The following is a 26,395-nucleotide window of genomic DNA, read 5'->3' on the forward strand; positions in this document are numbered from 1 at the left end:
TAAATTCAAATGAATAATTTAATTGATCCCAAACTGTTAATTAAAGTACATTTATAAGGAGTATATTGTCTTTTAAACAGCTTATAGGGTAGAACTTCCAAATTTGAGAGTATAAAACTCAAGAGAACATTGCTGCAATCTTCAGCAACCAGACACATGCTCCTCCAGAATTTATTTTCAAAGGTCCCAGTTGGCGTCATCTTTGGCTAAAAACGGAGGACTGTTTAGATTGCCATCGGGGCGTCCAAAATACATCAGGGCGGAAAGCCGATTGCTGTCAAGCAGCCTGCGTCATAGCTCCGTTCGGTCCCAACGAAAGTCTCACATTACAAGTGGAACTTCCTTCGACTTGTATCCATCTCGTGACGCTGAAGGAAAAGAAAGCAACGCAGGTCAGGAGGATCATACAGTAAAATACCCTGCACTTCCTCATCATGTGACAGGTAAATCTCTTAACCCTAATCAGTGGCAGGGAAGCATTCCTCTATGGATACACACTGTACATTTTTGCACTGCATCCAACTGGGGAACAGTTGAGGGAGTTGCGGCACATTTAGGAACAGTTCAAGTGAACGTTCCATGTCCGTTCACAAGGGTGCATATTTACGGGAAAACGGAGGTGCCAACATTAAAATTTTGTCAACAATCTTAATTGCTCCCACTTTCTAGCTTCAATCCCAGGCACTAGATACTTCCAATGGCCAAACTATTCTGTGGCACACACGACCATAATTCAGGAGAATCTACAAAATTGTGTTGCTAGCAATAACAGTTTGCATTTCCTTAACCCATAGCCCTCCCTGTAATTGAGATAAAAGCAACACAATGAAGTGATTTACATAATTGAATGTATATAACTCAGACATACATACTCTCCCTCAATCAATATATTTATTTTACATAATTTTCAGTCATATTTGATTTGAGTTGGTCGCCGGAACCGCAAAAAGATTAATCTGATCACAGCGATCGAAATTTAATCTACAATCACCTTGGTTAACCTCAGCGTAACCCCCAAGGCAACAAAACACATCTCGAAAACTGACCTTGTGGACCCATTCGTATTCTCCGTATTTGAATCAAGGTCCCTTTCTGCAGTGATCTCAGTTTCAGGGTGAAACGTGGCCCAAGTTCCTGAAGGCCAACTTTCTTTTCATTTCTAAATATGTACCTTTAAAATAACAGCTGTGTTAGCATCTGGTTCTAATCAAGTGCACACACGTCTGTTAATATATTCTTTTGAATCAAGATGAATTCACTAGACTGGTTCCTGGGAAGAAGGTTGTCTGAGAAGTTTTTTAAAATATTCGTTCATGGGATGTGGACGTCACTGGCTCGGCCCGTATTATTGCCTATCCCCAATTGCGCTCGAGGTGATGAAACAATGCAGTCTAGCCCACGTAGTGTAGGTACAGCCACCATGTTATTAGGGAGGGTGATCCAGGATTTTGCCCAGCAACAGTGAAGGAACAGCGATACATTTCCAAGTCAGGATGGTGAATGGCTTGGAGGGGAAGTTGCAGCCAGTGGTGTTCCCATGCGCCTGCTGCTCTTGCCCATCTAGGTGGAGGCCATGGGTTTGAAAGGCCCTCAAGGAGTTTTAGTATTGTTCAAAAGGGAAATGGAGAAATAAATACATGGAGGAAATCAGGGCTGAGTGTATGTGATTATTGGATCACTCTTTGAAGAGTGCGTGCAGATGCAATGAGCAGAATTGTCTTTCTGTGTATCCTTCCATGATTCTATGAAGTGAATTTTCAAAGCCACAAACGTAACCCATGAACTGGGTATCAGAAAACGGGAAATAAACTCCACATTTGGAGAAGCAAAGCACCTGAACCAGAGTCTTCCAACTTTAGTATGCAGTCAGCTACTTTTATAGAAAATATTGATTACTGCCTATTATCGCGGGTACCTAATTAACCTAGGGAACTATTAAACGTAAGAAAGAGCGGGAGTGGGCTATTTGGCCGTTTGGACCATTCAACTAGATCGTGGCTGATCTTTAACCCTCAATTCCACATTCCCGCACTGTCTACATATCTTTTAATTCCCTCAGGAATTATAATCCATTGACTTCTGCCCTGAATATATTCAATTGCTGATGATCCATATTTCAATGTGAAATTTAACCGATTCTAGTTCTTCCCACCTCAGCCCTAAATAGTCAAACCCATTATCCAGATTTTCTGACCCTGTGAGCTCGTTTACCCAGCAGGGAGATATTTTCTCAACTTCTATACTGTTTCTTAAAGTTTCTTTTTCTTCTAAATTTCTTACAAATTTTCTGCTTCAACTAGATCATTCCTTATTCTACTAAACTCCATGGAAAATAGGTCAAGCCCATTCCCCTAGGGCCGAACCATCTTCAGCTGCTTCATCAATGACTTTTTCTCCATGGTGAGTTCTGAAGTGGGGATCTTTGTTCATTTCATCATGATCAGCACAATTTGCAACTCCTCAGATACTGAAGCAGTCAGTCCCGTACTCAGCAAGACGTTGAAAAATCAGGCTTGGGCAGATCGATTGCAAGTCACATTCACGGCACACCAGTGCCAGACAATGACCATCTCCAGCGAGAGAACAGCTAACCATCTTAACTTGTAATTCAACGGTATCATATCTGAATACCCCAATATCAACATTCTGGCAGTCACCATTGACCAGAAACTGAAATGGACCAGTCATATAAATATTGTGGCTCCAACAGCAAGTTCCCCACCACCTTCACAAGGGCAAATCAGGACAGGCCAACAACTACCAGCCTTGCCAGAGACACTCGCATCCCCATGCACAATGTCAAAACTTTTCAGCAATGCCTCCAGATCGAACATGCGCATAATTTTCTTTGTCCCTCATATCCGTTGCGGTTCTTTTGACCCTTGGGCTATCCGACAAATTGCTGCACACAAATGATGCGCAAGCTCAGAACTTCAGCAATATACCGTGCCATTATCGGAGAGGTACTGAGCGAAATTTCACTGCAGTCCTCTGCTGGAATGCCTTCTTGTTTGTTAGCAAAGTGAGTAACAACTTTTTCTCCCGTTACATTTTATCCAAATTTTAACATACGTTGACCGTGTCTTACATTTAGTACAGTTACCAAATCAAAATATGTATTATATATACACCTCTATATATTCCAACAAGGACTTGTTATTAATACAATTTGCTTAAAATACACTTATAAAAATAGCGTACCTGTGAAATCTGAAAAAAGATATAATCAACGCTGGTTGTGAAAAGTTGCCACTTGGCGCCCAAAAATTGTGGGCTGTAAGGGAAGAGAGAAGCAAACATTCTCCCAATGCTGTGCCCCAGCCGGGTAGAAAAATTATTAAGGATCACCTCTGGTGTGTGCTGTGTTGGATCCTGCCCTTTCCTCTGCAAGAAGATTTACAGATTTGAGTTAGATACTCTTTCCTCCCCCCTCCTCCTCCTCCAAATGTGCAAGATCATTCACTCCTGAGAAAGGTTTCAATAATGACAAGAAAAATCAACTCCAGCAACACAAATATATTTCAGTCATTGGTTTATGTGATCACTGCTCGTTAAATTAAGGCATCTGAACAGCCAAACGCGATGCAAACATCACCGTCTGGACAAGGAGGTCAGTGGGGTTTAGTGATAAGATCTCGACGGATATGTGTAAAGTACTTTATGCCCACTTATATTACCCTAGACATTTATCAATAGACAGCACCACTTCACCTAGAGCAACGCTCCGCGTTGTCCAATGTTTTGTGGTAATGTTCGAAGTTTAAATGTGACAGAAGCTAAATAAATGTTAATTATATTGCTGAAAAGAGAGAAATGCTGCTTTAAGTCTTGTGCTCATCAGGACAAACACAAGAATCCCAGATTTCAAACAAATCACAATAATTTATACTGCAGGAAAAAAAAGAGTGCTGATTGGTTCGCAAATTGACTCTTATTTGGCTGAGGCACTGCCAGCGAGAACAACAAAAGGGAACTATAGGCTCTCAGTGTAATTCAAAAAGGCACAAGGCTTGAGCATATTCCTTTTGTTTGCACTTCGCCTATTACTATGGAGCAGACTGTACTTGCAAAATCCGAACAAAACATCTCCTACTGGGTGTGATGCCCCGAGTCTGCTTGTAGCTACACTAGCGACCAATAAGGCAGTCAGTTGAGCTTGTAATGTGGCTCATTGATGATTACTAGAAGCAACATACATTCATGAAGGTACCCATTCTCTGGCCAATCAGTCAACTTGCTAATCAATCAGTACCATTTTTTCCTAGTAATATAAATTGCAATCGTTTGAAATTTGGCATTCCTCGTCCTGGGCAGCAGGGTAGCTCAGTGGTTAGCACAGTTGCTTCACAGCACCAGGGACCCAGGTTCAATTCCCGCCTTGGGGTCACTGTCTGTGCTGGAGTCCTGCCCATTCTCCCCCGTGTCTGCGTGGGTTTCCTCCGGGTGCTCCGGTTTCCTCCCATAAATCCCGAAAGACGTGCTTGTTAGGTGAATTGGACATTCTGGACTTCTCCCTCTGTTTACCCGAACAGGCGCCGGAGTGTGGCGACTAGGGGATTTCACAGTAACTTCATTGCAGTGTTAATGTAAGCCTACTTCTGACAATAAAGATTATTATTAGAATGAGCGCAAGCCAAAAGGTTTCAGCAATATGTCTCTCCTTTCAAGCAGCATTCAAATCCTACACGACTTACAATTATATAATTCACTAAGAATAATTAGTGGTCAATTCCCCAACTTTTAAAAAACCCAACACAATTCAACATGGGCTATTAATTCATAGCAAGCCATTCTACATTTTCTATGTTTTCCAGTACACATTAGCAAAGTTTCTTTAATTTTTCACCTTAAGTTCTTTTGCTAGACGCGCATTAGACATCTTGAAATGTGCTGTTGGCCCATTGGGAAGATGGCTAACAATTAATCCATCTGTCAGTTTTGGTTAAGGCAAAAGAAGTGGAGTTTTCAGAAACATCACAAATGATCACCTGGAAGACAAGCTGCTCTTTTAAATACGAGATGGTGATGGAGTTAGGAGACTTCCAAGAACTTCCTACCTGGCCACCCACTGCCCTACGTCATTATAGACAATTAATTCTCACAGAAGACAGGGTGTGGGCTTCAGTGGAAAAGCCAGCATGTGACTGCTGATCCCCATTGCCCTTGAATGTGCTAAGTGAGAACCACCTTTTTAAAACTAAGTAACCATTGCAGACGGCACTTAAGAGTCAATCATTTTGCCGTGGGCCTGGAGTCACATGTAGGCCACATGGGGCAGGACGGCAGATTTCCTTCCCTAAAGGACATCCGTGAACCAGGTGGGTTTTACGACAATCGGACGATGGTTACGTGGTTATGATTAACGGGACTAGCTTAATTCCAGATTTTTTTTTAATAAAATGTTTTTTATTGAGTTTTCATATTTATATCCACAAATTACAAATTATTAGAGAGAAAAAAAAACACGCAAAAATTAACATGTAGACCCAAGGGGGGAATGCCGGGGGTGATGGAGCTGTTAGCGGAATTTGGGGGCTTCTCGGGCTATAAGCTGAACTTAGGAAAGAGCGAGGTACAGTAGTCCCCCTTTATAACGCGGGTGTTGGGGGTCCAAGACAGCCACCCGCGTTGCAACCGAGCCGCGGATATCCCGATAGGGGTTTTAAATTTATTTAAAAATCTATGCTAGCGCTTCCCATTGTGAGTCTACGGGGGGGGCGGGGGAGAGGTCAGACCCCCGTAGACTCACAATGGGAAGCGCTAGCATAGTTTTTAAAATAAATGTAAAACCCCATCGTGATCTAATGAAAAACAGTGTCAATTTCAGCGGCCGGAGAGGAAGCTGCTCTCTCACTGAAACAATCAGCCGGCCGCTGAAATTGACACTGCCCGCTGCTCTCTCCCTCCAATCCAACTTTTAAGTTTTAATGTTTCTGGATTGGGGGAGAGAGCAGCCGGCAGTGTCAATTCAGCGGCCTGCTGATTGTTTCAGGTGAGAGAGCAGCTTCCCTCTCCGGATCAAAGTGAGGCTGGCCGCTGAAATTGACACTGCCGGCTGCTCTCCTCCCTCCAATCCACTTTTAAGTTTTAATGTTTCTGATTGGAGGGAGAGAGCAGCCGAGCAGTGTCAATTTCAGCGGCCTGCTGATTGTTTCATTGAGAGAGCAGCTTCCCTCTCCGGACAAAATTGAGCCGGCCGCTGAAATTGACACTGCCGGCTGATTGGAGGGAGAAGCAGAGACAAACAGGAGAGGTCATACGGGCCTCTGCAAGACCAGCATGGTCTCACATCGCCCCTCCCCCTCTGTAGCTGGGGTTCAGGCTGTGGCTGCTGGGGTACAGGCAGTGGCTGCTGGGGTACAGGCTGTGGCGCTGGGGTACTGTGGCTGCTGGGGTACAGGCTGTGGCTGCTGGGGTACTGATTGGAGGGAGAGAGCAGCCGGCAGTGTCAATTCAGCGGCCGGCTGATTGTTTCACTGAGAGAGCAGCTTCCCTCTCCGGATCAAAGTGAGCTGGCCGCTGAAATTGACACTGCCCGCTGCCTCGTCCCTCCAATCAGAAACATTAAAACTTAAAAGTTGGATTGGAGGGAGAGAGCAGCGGGCAGTGTCAATTTCAGCGGCCAGCTCACTTTGATCCGGAGAGGGAAGCTGCTCTCTCAGTGAAACAATCAGCCGGCCGCTGAAATTGACACAACTGACAGTTGGGGTCCATAAGCCCCCCCGCGGTATATCGCGAACCGCGGTATTGCGGAGCGCGGTATAACGGGGGACTACTGTATTTGTAGTGCACCCGGGAGATCAGGAGGAGGGAATTGGGAGGCTCCCCTTCAGGAGGGCAGTGAAGAGTTTCAGGTACCTGGGGGTGCAGGTGGCCAGGAGTTGGGGGACTCTCCATAAGCTTAACTTCACCAGACTAGTGGAACAGATGGAGGAGGAATTTAAAAGGTGGGACATGGTGCCGCTATCGCTGGCAGGCAGAGTGCAATCCGTCAAAATGACGGTTCTCCCGAGGTTCTTGTTCCTCTTCCAGTGCTTGCCCATCTTTATCCCTAGGGCCTTTTTTAAAAGGGTGACCAGCAGCATCATGGGATTTGTGTTGGGCGCATGGCACCCCGAGGTGAAGAGGGTCTTCTTGGAGCGGAGTAGAGATGGGGGGGGGGCTGGCGTTGCCCAACCTCTCGGGGTACTACTGGGGCGGCCAACGGTGTCGATGGTGCGTAAGTGGGTGATGGAGGGGGAGGGGCAGCATGGAAACGGATGGAGAGAGCGTCCTGTGGGGATACAAGCCTGGGGGCCCTGGTAACGGCGCCGTGGCCGCTCCCTCCCATGAGGTATACCACGAGTCCGGTGGTGGCGGCTACCCTCAAGATTTGGGGGCAGTGGAGGCGACATAGGGGAGAAGTGGGGGGCTCGATGGAGGCTCCGTTAAGGGGGAACCATAGGTTCGTCCCGGGGAAAATGGATGGGGGATTTTGGGGATGGTATAGAGCGGGCATTAGACAGCTGAGGGACCTGTTTATCGACGGAAGGTTTGCGAGCCTGGGGGAGTTGGAGGAGAAATTTGGGCTCCCGCCGGGAAACATGTTTAGATATCTGCAGGTAAAGGCATTTGCTAGACGGCAGGTGGAGGAATTCCCTGCGCTCCCCGCGAGGGGGGTGAGTGACAGGGTGCTCTCGGGGGTCTGGGTCGGGATGGGAAGATATCCGATATCTACAAGGTTATGCAGGAGGTGGAAGAGGCATCAGTAGAGGAGCTGAAAACGAAGTGGGAGGGGGAACTGGGGGAACAGATCGAAGACGGGACATGGGCTGATGCCCTGGAGAGAGAAAATTCTTCCTCCTCGTGTGCGCGGCTTAGCCTCATCCAATTCAAGGTGCTGCATAGGGCCCACATGACTGGGACGAGGATGAGTAGGTTCTTTGGGGGTGAAGATAGGTGTGTCAGGTGCTCGGGGAGTCCAGCGAACCATGCCCATATGTTCTGGGCATGCCCGGCATTGGAGGAGTTCTGGAAGGGGGGTGGCGAGGAAGGTGTCAAGGGTGGTGGGATCCAGGGTCAAGCCAGGATGGGGACTCGCGATCTTTGGGGTTGGGGTAGAGCCGGGAGTGCAGGAGGCGAAAGAGGCCGGTGTGCTGGCTTTTGCGTCCCTAGTAGCCTGGCGAAGGATTTTGCTACAGTGGAAGGACGCGAGGCCCCCAAGCGTGGAGACCTGGATCAATGACATGGCGGGCTTCATTAAGCTTGAGACGGTTAAATTCGCCCTGAGAGGATCGGTGCAAGGGTTCTTTAAACGGTGGCAACCTTTCCTCGACTTTCTGGCTCAACGATAGGGTACTGGGACAGTAGCAGCAGCAACCCGGGGGGGGGGGGGGGGGGGGGGAACGTTGATTATGTTTGCTTATTTTATTTAAATTTGATGTATTTAATTTTAATTTATGGTTAGGTTCTCTTGTTGGGGGGTGGGGGGGAGTGTGATACATGTGATGTTACGGTATGGGGGGAATTGTGGGTGTTATGGGGCTGTTAGTTGCATATTACTGCTTGTTGCTATACTTGTTGTTATATTTTTATATTTTCTGTAAAAAATTCCAATAAAAATTATTTTAAAAAAAATTAACATGTATATTTACAGGTAAGCATCTTCATAATAACAACTGTGGCCGCCCCCTTTAGCCGGCATACATATTTTACATTCCCCAATATGGCCGAGGCACATGTTTATAGGCATTTATTTATAGTTTGGGCCTTAGCTAGCCATCAAACCCCCATAACGAACCCGTAGCCCTCCCCCCCCCCCCCCCCCCCCCCGGGCTACCTTCCCCCGATTCCCGTCCATTTTCCCCTGATTCTTGGCCACCCGACTATTCTTCCTCTTGTATGTTGGCCACAAACAGGTCCCGGAACAATTGCATGAATGGCTCCCACGTTCTGTGGAAGCCGTCGTCTGACCCTCGGATGGCGAATTTGATTTTCTCCATTTGGAGAGATTCCGAGAGGTCGGACAGCCAGTCTGCAGCTCTGGGCGGTGCTGCTGACCGCCAGCCAAATAGGATTCTACGGCGGGCGATCAGGGAGGCAAAGGCAAGGGCATCCGCCCTCCTCCCCAGGAATAGATCTGGCTGGTCTGAAACCCCCAAGACCGCCACTATCGGGCATGGCTCCACCCTCACCCCCACCACTTTGGACATAGCCTCGAAGAAGGCTGTCCAGTACTCCAGAAGTCTGGGGCAAGACCAGAACATGTGGGCGTGGTTGGCCGGGCCTCTTTGGCACCGTTCACATCTGTCCTCCACCTCCGGGAAGAACCTACTCATACGGTTTCTTGTTAAGTGGGCTCTATGTACCACTTTTAGTTGCGTCAGGCTGAGCCTTGCGCACGTGGAGGTGGAGTTGACCCTATGCAGTGCTTAATTCCAGATTTAAGTGAATTTAAATTCTTTTTTTTTTAAATAATTTTTATTGAAGAAATTTTTCAAAATACAAACATTTTAACCCCCCCTACATTTACATTTAAATTATAACAAAACAAAGTCAAACCCCCCTACTTAACAAAAAAAAAGAGAAAAGTCCCCCCCCCCCCCTACTCGCGCGGGTCCCCCCCCCCCACCCCCCCCCCCGCCGGCGAACCGACAGTCAGACCAACTTATCATTTCTAGCAGCGTCCTCGGGCAGGCCTGCCCGTGCCACCACCGCTACCGTACTTCCTTCGTCTTTGTCCCCCCTCCCCCCCCCTCCCTGTGAATTTAAATTTTAGCAACCGTGGTCGGATTTGAACCTGTGCCCCGAGATTGCTAGTCCCGAGATATTATCACCACGCCACTGTTTACCCATTCTAAATGTTTATTTGGGAATTTTCAGTGTTAACTATTGAACAAAATCATCGTGAGCTGTGGAGAGAAATAGGATGTTTTAAAAAACTGAGGTATAGATATACTGCGAGAAACCAGTGAGGTTCTGAGGTCTAGAAATGCTGCACACGCAATGCCACGCGCACTCGAGCACTGTCATTACTGTGCATAACACGCACTGTTAAGCTGTTCTTAACTGATCTATATCAGTGCAAACACCCACTAGATTTTGATCTTCCTGCTTCTGAATTGTTTTCAACAGTTATCACAAAAGTCTCACTCAGTTTCCAAGTTTGCCACTTGTTCTGTGACTAGCGGTGGCAAGACTAAAAGACTGTCGCTCGATGTAACATCTTACGGAAGCTAATTAGGTGGTGCAAATGCCTAGTTATCAGCAACGTACAATTCTTGATCACAATTACTGATAAGGACGCTCGCTCTAGCTCATTCACCTAGAAAAAGCTACAGCATTTAACCTGCCCAACCTTAGTTGCCGCAAGGGCATCGAGTGTCAGCCATGCAGTGTACGATTGGAGACATGCATGTCAGGCAAGGGAGGGGCTCACAAAAGGAAATTAATGTACTAGATTTTAAAATAACAAATGGACAGTTTTCATGGTCTAAAATATCAAATTTAAATTTTACAACCTTCCACAGTGGTACTTAAGCCACGAGGCTACCCGATACGTTATTTCCAATGAAGCAGTGCTGTGGGTTTATCACCTCCATGCTGTTCAATGACACATTTATGCACTTGTCCCCCCTCTGACCTGATCCCTTCAAAGCTCAAGGGCCCCCAGTTTCCTCCTATAACACCACAATTAGCAGGTGTCACAGCTAGTTAATGCAAGTTTATAAGGCTGCCATATATTCTCTTACATTTTATTAAAATGACACTTCTGAAATGTACTACTAAAGCAATAAACTGTTTTTTACAATGCTATTCGGAATTTCGGGATGCCCCAAAGCATCGTGCTACAAAAGTAGCATTCAAAATTGAACCAAATAAATATAGCACTGGCAATATCCGAAATACGAAGAGGATTAGAACAGATAAAATACCGCGACGAGTCCAAAACTGAAACACTGCAGAAAGTCAAATACACTTTCAAACAAGCTCAGTAATGTAAAGGATACTTGGGACTTTCCGATTTTCATTGATGACGAGCAAGTCTGTAAAATCTCTGGCAACACACTGCGGTATGATCTTTTTCAGAGCCAATCCTCTCCTGTAGTAGACCTGAGAGTTTGGCACTACCTTTGCCAGCTGCTCACAGAGCCGCACCGTTCTCTGAAAAGCAAAACCATCCACTCAAGATTTTAAAATATGCAGCAGCTGAGGGCAGCGACTGAGGCACCCTGACTGGATGCTGGAACCCTGGGCTTCGGGGATAGGTGGTAAAATCCTGGACCCGATTTCCCCACTGGAAATTCCATCTGGGCTGGGGCTGATACACAATTACCACAGGGAACAAATAGCAACAAACGCAAACAAAAACACAACCAGATCACTCATACAGTGGCTTACAAGAGCAGATCAGAGACTGGGAATTCTGTTGCAAGATACTCACCTCCTGACTCCTTAAAGCCCCACAAGGCTGAGGTCAGGAGTGTGATGGAATGTGCCCCAGTTGCCTGGGTGAGTGCAGCTCCAACACTCAAGAAGCTTGACTCATCCAGGACAAATCAACCCACATCATTGGCACTCTATCCACCACCTTAAAAATTCACACCTTCCACCACCGATGCACAGTGGCAACAGTGTGTACCATCTATCAGGTGCACAGCAGCAACTCACCAAGGCTCGTTTTACAGCATCCTCCAAACCAGCAACCTCTATCACCGAGAGGACAAGGGTAGCAGGAGCATAGGGGCACCACCGCTTACAAGCTGCTGTCCAAGCCGCAAACCATCCTGACTTGGAACCCTCTCGCCTTTCCATCACCGTCACTGGCTCAAAATCCTGGAACTCCCTCTCTAATAACACGGTGGGTGTACACACCACATGGGCTGGACTACAGTGGCTCGCCACCTTCTCAAGGGCAATTAGGGATGGGTGATAACTACAGACCTAGCCAGCGACGCCCATAGCTCAATATCAAATAAATCCCACACACATGGCACTGTTGTGATGTACAAAACAGTCCTGGGTGCTTCTGAATTGAGACAGATAGGGGAATGGACACCAAATCGTGGGAGCGGAAATGAGGGGTTTTGGTCAGAACTGATGAACTTTACGAAGATTTTAAAAGGAGAAGAAACTGGGAAGGGTTTAGGGACAGAGTTCCTCAGTGGAAACAAGTCTGTGACATCAAATGTGGGTGAAGAGAGGGAGAGGGATTTACAAAAGACCAGAATCACTGTGTCAGGACCGTGCACCCATGGAATTGTATTCCAAGCAGGAGTAAGTAGCTCCAGGTGAGAAAACCCTGATACAAACTTCCCCTTTACAATTACTCTTGCCGTGATAGCATTTACTTTCACACACCCCTCGAGGCCTGTCAGACGTGGTAATGAGGATCTTCGGACTTGTTTCTCGGTTGAAGTAGGTCGAAAACTCATCAGTTGCTTCATCGAAAGCCACCTGTGGAAGATTAATTCCATCTTTAAACTAACAGTACACCCTCCTGACAAAATGTTTGCATAAAAGGATTATCTCTTGCCTAGTTCCAATTTGAGGCAATTAGAAATTTTCTTTTACTTCCAAACAAGAATTTAATGGAGACAAGAGCACCAAAACATTGTTACTGACTGCTCTCTAACCTCATCAAGCCCTTTAAAAAAGAAACCTGGGTCTTAAAATTAAATCCTAAGATTCAAATTGGGAGATTATTGGTGTTGAACTCATTGCTATTACGCATTAACATTAATACAGCAAGGACAACGTATCAGAAGGGACCATTTACTCTGATTGACCTGGAGTTGACAAAACCTGTAAAATTACCTCTTCGTCATTCGGATCCACTGTTGTTTCGTCGTATATTCGCTGGTTTTCAATCGTCTTCGGAACGGGTTTTGGTGGTGCCTTGGGCAGAAAGGTGTAATCAGGGAGAGCAGTTATTCACTTACAGACAAGTGATCTGCACCTTTTTGTTTAGATTTTAGACACAAACCCGCACAAACCACGATCCCATTTTTGACAAGTCGGCATCGTCAGCACTAATCCTTCGGATGTGAGCAGCCACTCACCTTCCTAAAATTACACCCTCCCCTATTTAACATGGAATTGCTTAATATGTACAAGACACATCTTCGTACAAGACACGTGCACACACAAGACACGTGTACGCACGAGACATGTATATTTACAGATTCTACTTAATAAGCAATTATCAACACTACTGCATTGCATTCATGGAGAAGCATAAATTCCACCCCCCACCGTGTGGTACAGTTGTGCACAAAAGCCAACTGACCAATACAACAAACCCAGTGCTGGCAGACCGCAGCTGGCCCCTGTGCTGGCAGACCGCAGCTGGCCCGTGCTGGCAGACTGCAGCTGGCCCCAGTGCTGGCAGACCGCAGCTGGCCCCAGTGCTGGCAGACCGCAGCTGGCTCCAGTGCTGGCAGACCGCAGCTGGCCCCAGTGCTGACAGACCGCAGCTGGCCCCAGTGCTGGCAGACTGCAGCTGGCCCTAGTGCTGGCAGACCGCAGCTGGCCCCAGTGCTGGCAGACTGCAGCTGGCCCCAGTGCTGGCAGACTGCAGCTGGCCCCAGTGCTGGCAGATCGCAGCTGGCCCCAGTGCTGGCAGACTGCAGCTGGCCCCAGTGCTGGCAGACTGCAGCTGGCCCCAGTGCTGGCAGACTGCAGCTGGCCCCAGTGCTGGCAGATCGCAGCTGGCCCCAGTGCTGGCAGACTGCAGCTGGCCCAGTGCTGGCAGATCGCAGCTGGCCCCAGTGCTGGCAGACTGCAGCTGGCCCCAGTGCTGGCAGATCGCAGCTGGCCCCAGTGCTGGCAGACCGCAGCTGGCCCCAGTGCTGGCAGACTGCAGCTGGCCCCAGTGCTGGCAGACTGCAGCTGGCCCCAGTGCTGGCAGACTGCAGCTGGCCCCAGTGCTGGCAGATCGCAGCTGGCCCCAGTGCTGGCAGGAAAATCAATCAGCTCCACCTGTGGTTCAATAGCCCTCAATGCTCTTTATTAATAAACATCAATCAATCGCAGTTTGAAACTCTCGAGTAAACTCCTGCCTCTGCAGCTTCTCGATGGGAGAGTTCCAGAATTATACTCCCTCTGTGAGAAAAAGAAAACTTTTCTGGCATTAGCCCTAAACAACCTAGCTCTAATTTTAAGATTATTCCCGTTTGTTCTGGATAACAAACTGTGCTAGACTGCGAAACCATACTGCAGAAAGGTTCTAGCACCGTCGAGATTGAAGGAATCAATGTAATTGAATGGTCAACAAATTGCCAGTGACGCCCAGATCTCAAAGAACAAAAATATGTTGAACTTGTACATTAAGCGACAGTTACCTTGTCTCCAAGTGCTTCCCTCTCTTTCTGCCGTTTCTTTCTGGCTGCCAATTGCTCCTAAATAACAATGGATAAAATTAGTTTGTTTCTTTAAGAATCAGACCGTTCTTAAAAATCTAGTCTCCATTAGAAATCCACCAACAGCTCAAAACGTTGGCTGAACCACAAGTAGAAATATTACCAGTTATCCCCAATAAGTTCAGTCCTTTCTCAAGAACACATCAGTGGAAGGAGCAGCTGGTTGACACTGCAGTTAGGGTCAGCACTAAAGTTTGAAGTTTAGGGGAGAACTTGGAAGCCAATGTGAAAATGAAGAGTTGAAAACGTTAAATGGAATTCAGGCTCGACTTCACCACATAGATCAGAAGGATGATCCTGGTCAGCAAGCACACCTTTAGAAAGAAACAGCTTGCAAATATGTAGTGTCCTTCATAACGCAGAACACCCTTGCAGTCAATGAAATACTTGCCACGTGGCCACTGTTGCAATAGAATCCCTTCATTCAGCCCACCGAGTCTGCACTGACCCACCCACGCAGTAACCAATTTACCACGTTTCCACAAACACTTGAGAACGATCAGATTTAGCAACATTGGTTAAAGGATAAATATTGGCCAGGACATCAGAGAGAACTTCCCTACTCTCCGTAGGATCTTTTATGTCCACTTGGTTTAGTGTCTCATTTGATTTGATTTATTGTCACGTGTACTGAGGTACAGTGAAAATTATTGTTCTGCATATAGTCCAGACAGAAAAAACCATAGGACATGCATAAATACTCAATGTAAATACATATATAGGCAGCGGGTGAAGCATTCAGAAAGCAGCATCTCTCGACAGTGCCATGCCAGCCTGGATATAAAGAATCCAAGAGTGCTGAATCCCATCTCTCTGTGATTGCCTCAGAGGTCACAGATAACCAGGATGAGAGGTCGGATAAGAGCTGGACTCGCAGCTCAGCTAGACAGTAGAATGCTCAGTCCAAATGGAAATTTTATACAGCCAGCTCATCCTGCTGTTTCTGAAACATGCCCCCATCATAAACATGGGACGTTTATGTGCAAGTTCTCCCGTGTTTGCGTGGGTTCGCCCCTACAACCCAAAGATGTGCAAGCTAGGTGGATTGGACACACTATAATTGCCCCTTAATTGCGAAAAAAAATGAATTGGGTACTCTAAATTTATTAAAGTAAAAAAAAGAATCTGCATTTTTATAAAATGCCTCATCAGTTCCTCAGAATGAAATCCTCTTTTGGTGGCAAAGTTACAATTTAGGTGGATAGAAATGGCAGCTGATTTCCACACAGCAAGGTTGCGTCAATGGGAAATGAGAAATAACCTCTTCAAAATATCTTAGTGTTGGCGGAGAACTGGGCGGGATGCCAGCAGAGCTCTCCTGCTCTTCTTCAAACAGTGCAAGGTGCTTTTTATTTTACAGCCATCCATTCCAGGTAGAACTATTTCACCTGGGAAAGGACATCTCTAACAAAGTGGCACTCCCTCAATGCTACTGCAGCCTACAGGAGTGAAAAATGAAAATCGCTTATTGTCACAAGTAGGCTTCAAATGAAGTTACCGTGAAAAGCCCCTAGTCGCCACATTCCCGGCGCCTGTTCGGGGAGGCTGTTACGGGAATCGAACCGTGCTGCTGGCTTGCCTTGGTCTGCTTCCAAGCCAGCGATTTAGCCCGTGAGCTAAACAGCCCCTGTGTACTCGCGTTCTGGAGAGGAGGGCGACCCCAGTTATCTTTAAATGAGAGGGTCACTGCGGCAGCTGTTGAAGCTACGTGCTCATCCAGACGGTGGGCAGCAGTGCCACGGTCATAAACCGACGCCCATTTCCAGCTGCCCCGAGATGCCACCTTTTTTGAGTTGTTGTGGCTCTTGTAAGAAGCGCCCTCCCACAAAGACGGGAGATTGGGAACTCAGCGATACTAGAAGGAATTGGCATTGCACATCAAAGTCAGGGCAGTGTGCGATTTGGGATGTAAAGGCATTCCCACGACACTGCTGTTTGGCCTTGCAGGTAGCAGAGGTTACAAGGCGCTACTGGAGCAACCTAGGCAAGTCCATGGAGTGCACGAAAGCGGGCAGATTGGAATCCAGCGGTCCTTTCCTGGATATGCCAGGTTTATAGGACTGTTTCCACGGACAGAGCAGTGAGAATCCCAATACTTATGGGCTGAAAATTTCACATCCTCCACCATACTTCACTGGGAACTGTCAGCAAACCTGTTAAGAGTATAACTGCCCTCCCCACAATCAAATGTCACAGCAACTGTATCAGGTGACGGACCAAAACAGTTTTACAGATATTGGAACCACATAGACACTGCCTTAAAAATAAAATGCGGCAACGCATCCAAATAAGCCTGGAGAACATTTACATGCATCGGACTGCAAAGCATTTACATCCCATGGGATATTTGCATGGCAAGTGCCTCACTGCCTGCAGATAGAGCTCGCAGTTCATTTACATTCCAACCAAAACAACTCAAAGTGACTTGAACAGAGAGGCGGCCAGGTCAACTAATATATCTTTATTTTATCTGAGGGAGTCGCGACAGAAATGCTTTTCTTTCTGGAAATGAAAACCATTTTGCGTCACTCGGTACTGTTGAAGTTTTCATCATGGCGGTGAAGTACCTTCAAATCTGTCCCAACAGAGATGAAACAGCAATGTTTTACATCTCTTTTATCAACACAGAGCATTGAGAATAACCAGAACCAGCTAATAAAAGTAACTCGAAAATCATGAAAACTCAACACTGAAAACCATCTGCCTCTTTCGAACTTGTGTCTGCAATAAAGACAATAGAACAGTTCAGCCCAGTTTGTGCGTTTCCTCTACACAAGCTGTAATCTTAACCAATTGTGCACTCCCAGTTCCTATATCCCTTTGTTCCCCGTTTCTAATTTATTATAATAATAATCTATTATTGTCACAAGTCGGCTTACATTAACACTGCAAAAAAGTTACTGTGAAAATCCCCTAGTCGCCACACTCCAGCACCTGTTCAGTTACACAGAAGAATTCAGAATGTCCAATTCACCTAACAAGCACGTCTTTCGGAACTTGTGGTGGGAGGAAACCGGAGCACCCGGAGGGAAACCACGGAGGCACAGGGAGAACCTCAAGCCGGGAATCAAACCTGGGACCCTGGCGCTGTTAAGCAACAGTGCTAGCCACTGTGCTACCATGCCGGCCCCATTGTTTCCAGCTTTTCTAATTGATGCGTTCCACCTTCCAGCTCTTGGTCTGTAGCCCTGTAGGTAACAGCATCTCAAGCACAAATCTGGTGTTCGATTAATAAGGGGATCAGGGGTTTATGGGGAGCGGACAGAAGAATGCGGATGAGGAACAAACCAACCATGATCAAATGGCAGAGCAGACTCGATGGGCCAAATGGCCTAATTCTGCTCTGATATCTTATGGTATAATTCAGAAAATCTACACCTCAGCCTAACTGCGCAAAAACAAATGGTTCCTATTCATAGTCCCAAACTTCACTTACAGTTCTGGTTTCTACATTATAGAAAGATTAAGGGCAGCACAGTGGTTAGCACTGTTGCCTCAGCTCCAGGGTCCAATTCTGGCCTCGGTCACTGTCTGTGCGGAGTTTGCACGTTCTCCCCGTGTCTACATGGGTTTTCAACGGGTGATCCGGTTACCTCCCACCGTCCAAAGATGTGCAGGTTAGGTGGATTTGGCATGCCAAATTGCTCATTAGTGTCCAAAAGGTTACTGGGTTAGGGTGGAGGCGTGGGCTTAAGTAGACGCATTTCCAAGTGCAGATTCACGGGGCCGAATGGCCTCCTTCTGCACTGTAAATTCTATGATATGGAGGCACCAGAGAATGTTGGGAGAGACTCAGGAACGTGGACACACTACCACAGGAATTAGAATAATTATGTGGGAAGCTGGACAATGCATGCTGTCTAAATTGGTCCCCGACATGACAGGGCTGAGTAAACTGGTCCATATCCTCTGGAGTTTAGAAGAATTAAACATACAAGATTCTGAAGGGGTTTGATAGGGCGGACACTGGAGAGATGGTTTCTGTGGGTCAGGGTATCTAGAACAGGGTAGGCAGTCTGAGGATAAGTTAGGACTGAGATGAGGAGATATTCTTCAATGAAAGAGATGTGAATCTTTGGAATTGTGCCCCAGACGGTTGTGGATCAGTGAATATATTTAAAACCTGGAGAGGGCAGATTTCCCGGTCTCTCAAGGAATTAAGGAATATGGGAGTGGCAGGGAAAACAAAGTTGAAGCCTCCAATCAGCCAGGACCATATTGAATGGCGGAGCAGGCTCGATGGATCACCCAGTCTACTCCAGCTTCGATTTCTTGTGTTCACACAAGGGAGAAAGGATTAGATACCAGTAGGTTGAGAGAAATAAAGTGGCAAGTGATGCGTGTGAGGCATTAATACCATATCGACACATACAGGTAGAATGGTTTGATCAGTGCTGCAGAGTATGAATGTTTCATGTTTCACAGTAACTTCATTGCCGTGTTAATGTAAGCCTACTTATGACAATGATAAAGATTATTATGTAATATGCCATCTTGGATCGATGTAGTTAACTACCCTAAAGCAAACGGATTACACATTGTACTGAGGCCTTTTGAACAAAAGGCAGATTTAGTTTGTCTCTAACTTCATTCCAGCTGAACAACAACCAGCAGCATCACATAGCAGGAGAAATCAAACCGCTGGCTTGGTTTTAGCTGTTTAACTACAATATATACAACCCTGCCAAAGCAAAATTATAGTTAGCAAAAACTTGCACAAGTTCTGAGACAGAGTAGAAATGGAGGGGAGGTCAGGGGAATGACAGACGGGAACCAGATCAATGCAGACACACCTTAGCGATGGCAACAGGTAGGAGACATCAAAGAAACATCTGTCTTAATTGGTTCAGATTTGTCTCTCTCACGACTAATACCCACGGCCCACCCTGTCCATATAATCCCTACAGTGCAGGAGGCCATGCAAGTCTGCAACAACACTCCGAAAGAGCAACCTACCTAGGCCCATATTATTGTTCCCCTTGGCGCCCCACTCACTTTTTGCCAGCCTCACATTTTTCCCTCTTATTTCAACAGTGAACCCACTTCAAAAATACTTGGGAGAGATTCTACCCATCCGCCCTCTTGACTTCAACAGCAATTACCATTTCTGAATCCCAAGACGGCATCAACACACTGAGGGTTAGCACTGACCAGAAACTGAACCAGCAAGAGGCGAGAAGCTGGGAATCCTGCAGTGAATAACTCACCTCCTGACTCCCCAAAGCTTGCCCATCATCTACAAACCTACTGGAGTTTTTTGAGGATGTAACTAGTAGAATAGACAAGAGTGAACCAGTGGACCTGGTGCGTAGTTGGATTTTCCGAAAGCTGCTGATAAAAGTCCCACATAAGAGATTAGTGTGCAAAATTAAAGCATATGGGATTGGGGGTAATATATTGGAATGGTTTGATAATTGGGTAGCAGGCAGGAAACAGGGTGCAGGAATAAATGGTTATTTTTCAAAGTGGCAGGCAATGGGTGACTAGTGGGGTACGGCAGGGATAAGTGTTTGGGTCACAGCTCTTCACATTCTACGATTTGGATGAGGGAACCAAATGGAATATTTCGAGGCTTGCCATTGATACAAAATCTGGTTGGAATGCGAGTGCTGAAGAGGCTTCAAGGTTATTTAGACAAGTTGAGTAATGGGGTAAATACACGGCATATATCAACTTCGGGTGGAGAAACAGAATGGCTGGGTATTTTTTAAAAGGTAACAGATTGGGAAATGTTGATGTGCATTGGGACCTGGGTGACCTTGTACACCACTCACTGAAGCATGCATGCAGGTATAGCAAGCAGTTAGGAATGCAAATCGTATGTTGGCCTTCATTGCAAGAGGATTTGAGTAAAGGAGCACCTGGAGTTTTGCATTCAGTTTTGGTCTCTGTATCTTTTTCAGAAATAAATTTGAAGTCCTAATTTAGTTTTCTTCACCAATTAAGGGACAGTTCACCGACGCTGCACAGGGTCTGGTTTAGCTCACTGGGCTAAATCGCTGGCTTTTAAAGCAGACAAGCAGGCCAGCAGCACGGATCGATTCCCGTACCAACCTCTCCGGACAGGCGCCGGAATGTGGTGACTAGGGGCTTTTCACAGTAATTTCATTGAAGCCTATTCGTGACAATAAAGCGATTTTCATTTTGCGCTGTTGGGGTGAGACCCACACAAACAAAGGAGAATGTGCAAACTCCACATGGACAGTGATTCGGGGTCAGGAGCGAACCCGGGTCCGGAAGGCTACGAGGCAGAAGTGCTAACCACTGCGCCACCCTTGGTCTCCGTATACTTGCAGACAGGAATGTCACACGAGGACATATTGGGTCCATTGGAATTCAGAAGACTGATACGGGATCTAATTGAAACATGTAAAATTCTGACAGGGCTGGACAGATTGGATGCAAGGATGTTGTCCCCTCTGGCACTGGGGGCGGGAGGGGGGTCGGGAACAAGGAGTCACCGTTCCAGGATATGGGGACAGCCATTTATGACTGAGATGAGAAGAAACCTCTTCACTCAAGAGGGTGAAAGCTGTGGAGGGCAACTCACTCGATATGTTTTAGAAGAAAGTAGATTTCTAGATTTTAAAGGCATTAAGGTGTGTGGGGAGGTAGCTGGAGAATGTCGCCGAGTCAAAATCCTGGAACACCCTCCCTACCAACATTGTTGGTGTAGCCTCTCATCCTGCCACCCTAACCACACCTCTGTCCCTACCCACTCCTGCTGCGCCATTCAGTAAGATCCTCAACCTCACATTCCGGGCTATCTCCAATAACCCGTCACCCCCTTGGCTCTGCTTCCACTGCCTTGGTGTTCCCTTCAGGAATGTTCCTTTCCAGTCGGGGAACACTTCAGTAGTCAAGGGCATTCAGCCTCTGATCTCCGGGTAAGCATTCTCCAAGGCGGCCTTCAGGACCCGCAACAACGCAGAATCGCCGAGCAGAAACTTAAGCCAAGTTCCGCACACGAGTGCGGCCTCAACAGGGACCTGGGATTCATGTTGCATTACATTCATCCCCCACCAACTGGCCTGGGCTTGCGAAATCCTACCAACTGTCCTGGCTTGAGACAATTCACACCTCTTTAACCTGGGGTTACCCCTATCTCTGGATCTGTAAAGACTTAATTACCTGCAAATGCTCGCATTCTAAGCATTGTCTGGCATCTTTGAATTTGTCTATATATATGTTTCGGGAACATACCTCTTCATTCACCTGAGGAAGGAGCAGTGCTCCGAAAGCTAGTGTTTGAAAAAAACCTGCTGGTCTTTAACCTGGTGTTGTAAGATGTCTTACTGTGTCCACTGCCTTGTGAAGAGAGTTCCAGAGACTCACGACCCTCAGAGAGAAAAATGCTCTTCTCATCGCTGTCTTAAATGAATGACCACTTATTTTTAAACAGTGGCCCCTGGTTCTAGATTCTCCCAGAGGAAACATCCTCTCCACAGCCACTCTGTCAATAACCCTCAGAATCTTAAAGGTTTTAATCAAGTCGCTTCTCACTCTTCTAAAACCACTGGATACAAACCTAACTGCTCCACTCTTTCCTCCTAAGAAAACCCACTCATTCCTGGTGTTAGTCAATGAAGTGGGCGGCACGGCAGCACAGTGGCTAGCACCGTTGTCTCACAGCGCCAGGGTCCCTGGTTCGATTCCCGGTTTGGGTCACTGTCTGCGGAGTCTGCACGCTCTCCCCATGTCTCGCGGGTTTCTTCCGGGTGCTCCGGTTTCATCCCACAAGTCCCCAAAGGCCTGCTGTTAGGTGAATTGGACATTCTGAATTCTCCCTCCATGTAACCGAACAGGCGCCGGAGTGTGGCGACTCGGGGATTTTCACAATAACTTCATTGCAGTGTTAATGTAAGCCCATTTGTGACAATAAAGATTATTAAAAAATGTAACCTTCTCTGGACTGCTGCTAACACATTACTTATGAATCCAATACTGAACACAAGTGCTCCAGATGTGGTCTCACCAATGTCCTGTACAACCAAAGCATATCATCCACATTCCTGACTTCTTCCTCCCCAACCGAGCCACTCCCTTCTCAGTTATCTTTGCCAGAAACCATGCACGTGGCTACCATGTCGCTGATTCCATTCCCCACCTTGATCCTAATATCCCCTTCCAATCCCAAACCACACAGCTGCCACTCCCATCCAAACTCCACCCACTCTGCATCTGAATCCTTGTTCATGTCAGCTGTGGTTCACTGTCTAGATTCCGATGTCTGAGGATCAAATCCTCTGTAGAAGCTGAGCACAAAGGTCTGCGTTCTCGCTGCAGTGCAGGACTGAGGGAGTGCAACACAGTTGGGAGGCGATGGGCGCCTTTGATTCGGTTTCGAAGAACAGGATGGATGTTCTGGCCAATATTTATCCTACATTCAGCATCAGAGTAAGTGCTCATTGTCAAATTGCGGTTTGTCGTTCACCGAGTGCAAACTGGCTGCTGCTAATCCTCATTCCAACACTGACAGCAATTCACTCTCCCCATCCTCACTCACTCTTCTTCGTCGGCGCTCGCTCCTTCCTCCCGCGCGCTCGCTCCTTCCTCCCGCGCGCTCGCTCCTTCCTCCCGCGCGCTCGCTCCTTCCTCCCGCGCGCTCGCTCCTTCCTCCCGCGCGCTCGCTCCTTCCTCCCGCGCGCTCGCTCCTTCCTCCCGCGCGCTCGCTCCTTCCTCCCGCGCGCTCGCTCCTTCCTCCCGCGCTCTCGCTCCTTCCTCCCGCGCGCTCGCTCCTTCCTCACGCGCGCTCGCTCCTTCCTCACGCGCGCTCGCTCCTTCCTCACACACTCGCTCCTTCCTCACACACACTCGCTCCTTCCTCACACACACTCGCTCCTTCCTCTCACACACTCGCTCCTTCCTCACACACTCGCTCCTTCCTCACACACTCGCTCCTTCCTCACACTCGCTCCTTCCTCACACTCGCTCCTTCCTCACACTCGCTCCTTCCTCACACTCGCTCCTTCCTCACACTCGCTCCTTCCTCACACTCGCTCCTTCCTCACACTCGCTCCTTCCTCACACTCGCTCCTTCCTCACCTCGCTCCTTCCTCACACTCGCTCCTTCCTCACACTCGCTCCTTCCTCACACTCGCTCCTTCCTCACACTCGCTCCTTCCTCACACTCGCTCCTTCCTCACACTCGCTCCTTCCTCACACTCGCTCCTTCCTCACACTCGCTCCTTCCTCACACTCGCTCCTTCCTCACACTCGCTCCATCCTCACTCTCGCTCCTTCCTCACACTCGCTCCTTCCTCACACTCACTCCTTCCTCACACTCACTCCTTCCTCACACACTCCTTCCTCACACTCACTCCTTCCTCACACTCACTCCTTCCTCACACTCACTCCTTCCTCACACTCACTCTCTCCTTCCTCTCCCTCCCCTTTATGCTCTCCTTCCTCCTGAGGGAGTGCGACACTGTTGGAGGCGAAGTCTTTCGGATGAGATTAAAGCAATGGTGCATAAGCACTTTTAAACGGGATGCGATGGACGCCTTTTATTCGGTTTCGAAGAACAGGACGGATGTTCTGGCCAATATTTATCCTACATTCAGCATCAGAGTAAGTTCTCATTGTCAAATTGCGGTTTGTAGGAGTTCACCGAGTGCAAACTGGCTGCTGCTAATCCTCATTCCAACACTGACAGCAATTCAAAAGTACGTCATCAGCAGAGAGAAAACACAGCCGTCCAGTGGCTATAAATGGCAGCATTTAAAGGCAAATATTCCCCCCGTTAAAACCCACTCCATTGCTTCCTCAACCACTCTCACCCACCTACCTTCCTCAACCCCAGACCCCTCTCACCTCACCCACACCATTTGTCCTACCACCTACACTTCAAACCCCTCACATCACCCCTTAACTCTCCCTGGCCTAAACCCTTCCACTCGCTCACCACATCTCTCCGTCCTCCCCTCTCTACTCTGCCACCCCCTTCCTCTCTCATCCTTATTCCCCCCTCTTGCTCCTCTCATCTCTCCCTCATCCCCCCTCCCCTCCCCCGCATTCCCCCTCCTCCTCCTCTCCCCCGCATTCCCCCTCCTCACCCCCGCATTCCCCCTCCTCTCTCCCTCATTACCCCTCCTCTCTCCCTCATTCCCCCATCCTCTCTCCCTCATTCCCCCCAACCTCTCTCCCTCATCCCCCCTCCCCTCCCTCCTCCTCTCCCCCGCATTCCCCCCCTCCTCACCCCCTCCTCCCCCGCATTCCCCCTCCTCTCTCCCTCATTCCCCCCTCCTCTCTCCCTCATTCCCCCATCCTCTCTCCCTCATTCCCCCAACCTCTCTCCCTCATTCCCCCCATCCTCTCTCCCTCATCCCCCTCCCCTCCTCCTCTCCCCCGCATTCCCCCTCCTCCTCCTCTCTCCCTCATTCCCCCCCCTCTCTCTCCCTCATCCCCCCATCCTCTCTCCCTCATTCCCCCCCATCCTCTCTCCCTCATTCCCCCCCCCCATCCTCTCTCTCATTCCCCCATCCTCTCTCCCTCATCCCCCTCCCCTCCTCCTCTCCCCCGCATTCCCCCTCCTCCTCCTCTCTCCCTCATCCCCCCATCCTCTCTCCCTCATCCTCTCTCCCTCATTCCCCCCCATCCTCTCTCTCATTCCCCCCATCCTCTCTCTCATTCCCCCCCATCCTCTCTCCCTCATTCCCCCCCATCCTCTCTCCCTCATTCCCCCCCATCCTCTCTCCCTCATTCCCCCCCATCCCGTCCCTCATTCCCCCCCCTCCTCTCTCCCTCATTCCCCCCCCTCCTCTCTCCCTCATCCCCCCCATCCTCCCTTCCCTCATTCCCCACTCCCCTCCCTCATTCCCCACTCCCCTCCCTCATTCCCCACTCCCCTCCTCCCCCATTCCCCCTCCTCTCTCCCTCATTCCCCCTCCTCCTCCCTCATTCCCCCATCCTCTCTCCCTCATTCCCCCAACCTCTCTCCCTCATCCCCCCCTCTCTCCCTCATTCCCCCATCCTCTCTCCCCTCATTCCCCCCCCTCCTCTCTCCCTCATCCCCCTCCCCTCCTCCTCTCCCCCGCATTCCCCCTCCTCCTCCTCTCTCCCTCATTCCCCCCCTCTCTCCCTCATCCCCCCATCCTCTCTCCCTCATCCCCCCCATCCTCTCTCCCTCATTCCCCCCCATCCTCTCTCCCTCATTCCCCCATCCTCTCTCCCTCATCCCCCTCCCCTCCTCCTCTCCCCCGCATTCCCCCTCCTCCTCCTCTCTCCCTCATTCCCCCCCTCTCCCTCATCCCCCCATCCTCTCTCCCTCATTCCCCCCCATCCTCTCTCATTCCCCCCATCCTCTCTCATTCCCCCCCATCCTCTCTCCCTCATTCCCCCCCATCCTCTCTCCCTCATTCCACCCCATCCTCTCTCCCTCATTCCCCCCCATCCTCTCTCCCTCATTCCCCCCCATCCCGTCCCTCATTCCCCCCCATCCCGTCCCTCATTCCCCCCCCCATCCTCTCTCCCTCATTCCCCCCCCCATCCTCTCTCCCTCATTCCCCCCCCCCCCATCCTCTCTCCCTCATTCCCCCCCCCCATCCTCTCTCCCTCATCCCCCCATCCTCCCTTCCCTCATTCCCCACTCCCCTCCCTCATTCCCCACTCCCCTCCCTCATTCCCCACTCCCCTCCCTCATTCCCCACTCCCCTCCCTCATTCCCCGCTCCCCTCCCTCATTCCCCACTCCCCTCCCTCATTCCCCACTCCCCTCCCTCATTCCCCACCTGCCGTCGGGCCCGCTTCCACCGCTGGAACATGAACTGCCGCCGCTGTTTGTTTTTAATCTCGGAGACGCTGAAGCCGGGCGGGAACTGGGCCCCGGGCTGGGCCTGGGCCTCGGGCTCGGGCTCTGCGCCCGCCTCCCGCCGCCGCGTTCCCCCCGCCGCCATCTTCTCCCGGCGCGCTCTCCCTGCCGGCGCCGCCATCTTCTCCCGGCGCGCTCTCCCTGCCGGCGCCGCCATTTCCGCTTCCGGGGTCACTCAGCCCCACATC

General features: G+C 48.8%; 1 protein-coding gene across 1 annotated transcript; it reads right to left on the bottom strand.

The window, feature by feature from the left end:
* rpf1 (ribosome production factor 1 homolog) lies at nt 1-26,388 on the bottom strand. Its single transcript, XM_038793664.1, is given in 12 exon segments — nt 1-368; nt 1,047-1,080; nt 1,082-1,171; nt 3,202-3,227; nt 3,230-3,264; nt 3,267-3,384; nt 4,847-4,929; nt 10,989-11,142; nt 12,340-12,435; nt 12,796-12,876; nt 14,322-14,378; nt 26,128-26,388. Coding segments are annotated over 12 exon segments (1,053 nt in total). The 5' UTR covers nt 26,365-26,388; the 3' UTR covers nt 1-326.
* Nucleotides 26,389-26,395: the final 7 nt, after the last annotated feature.

This window comes from Scyliorhinus canicula, chromosome 4, assembly GCF_902713615.1.
Source record: "Scyliorhinus canicula chromosome 4, sScyCan1.1, whole genome shotgun sequence".
NCBI lineage: Eukaryota > Metazoa > Chordata > Chondrichthyes > Carcharhiniformes > Scyliorhinidae > Scyliorhinus > Scyliorhinus canicula.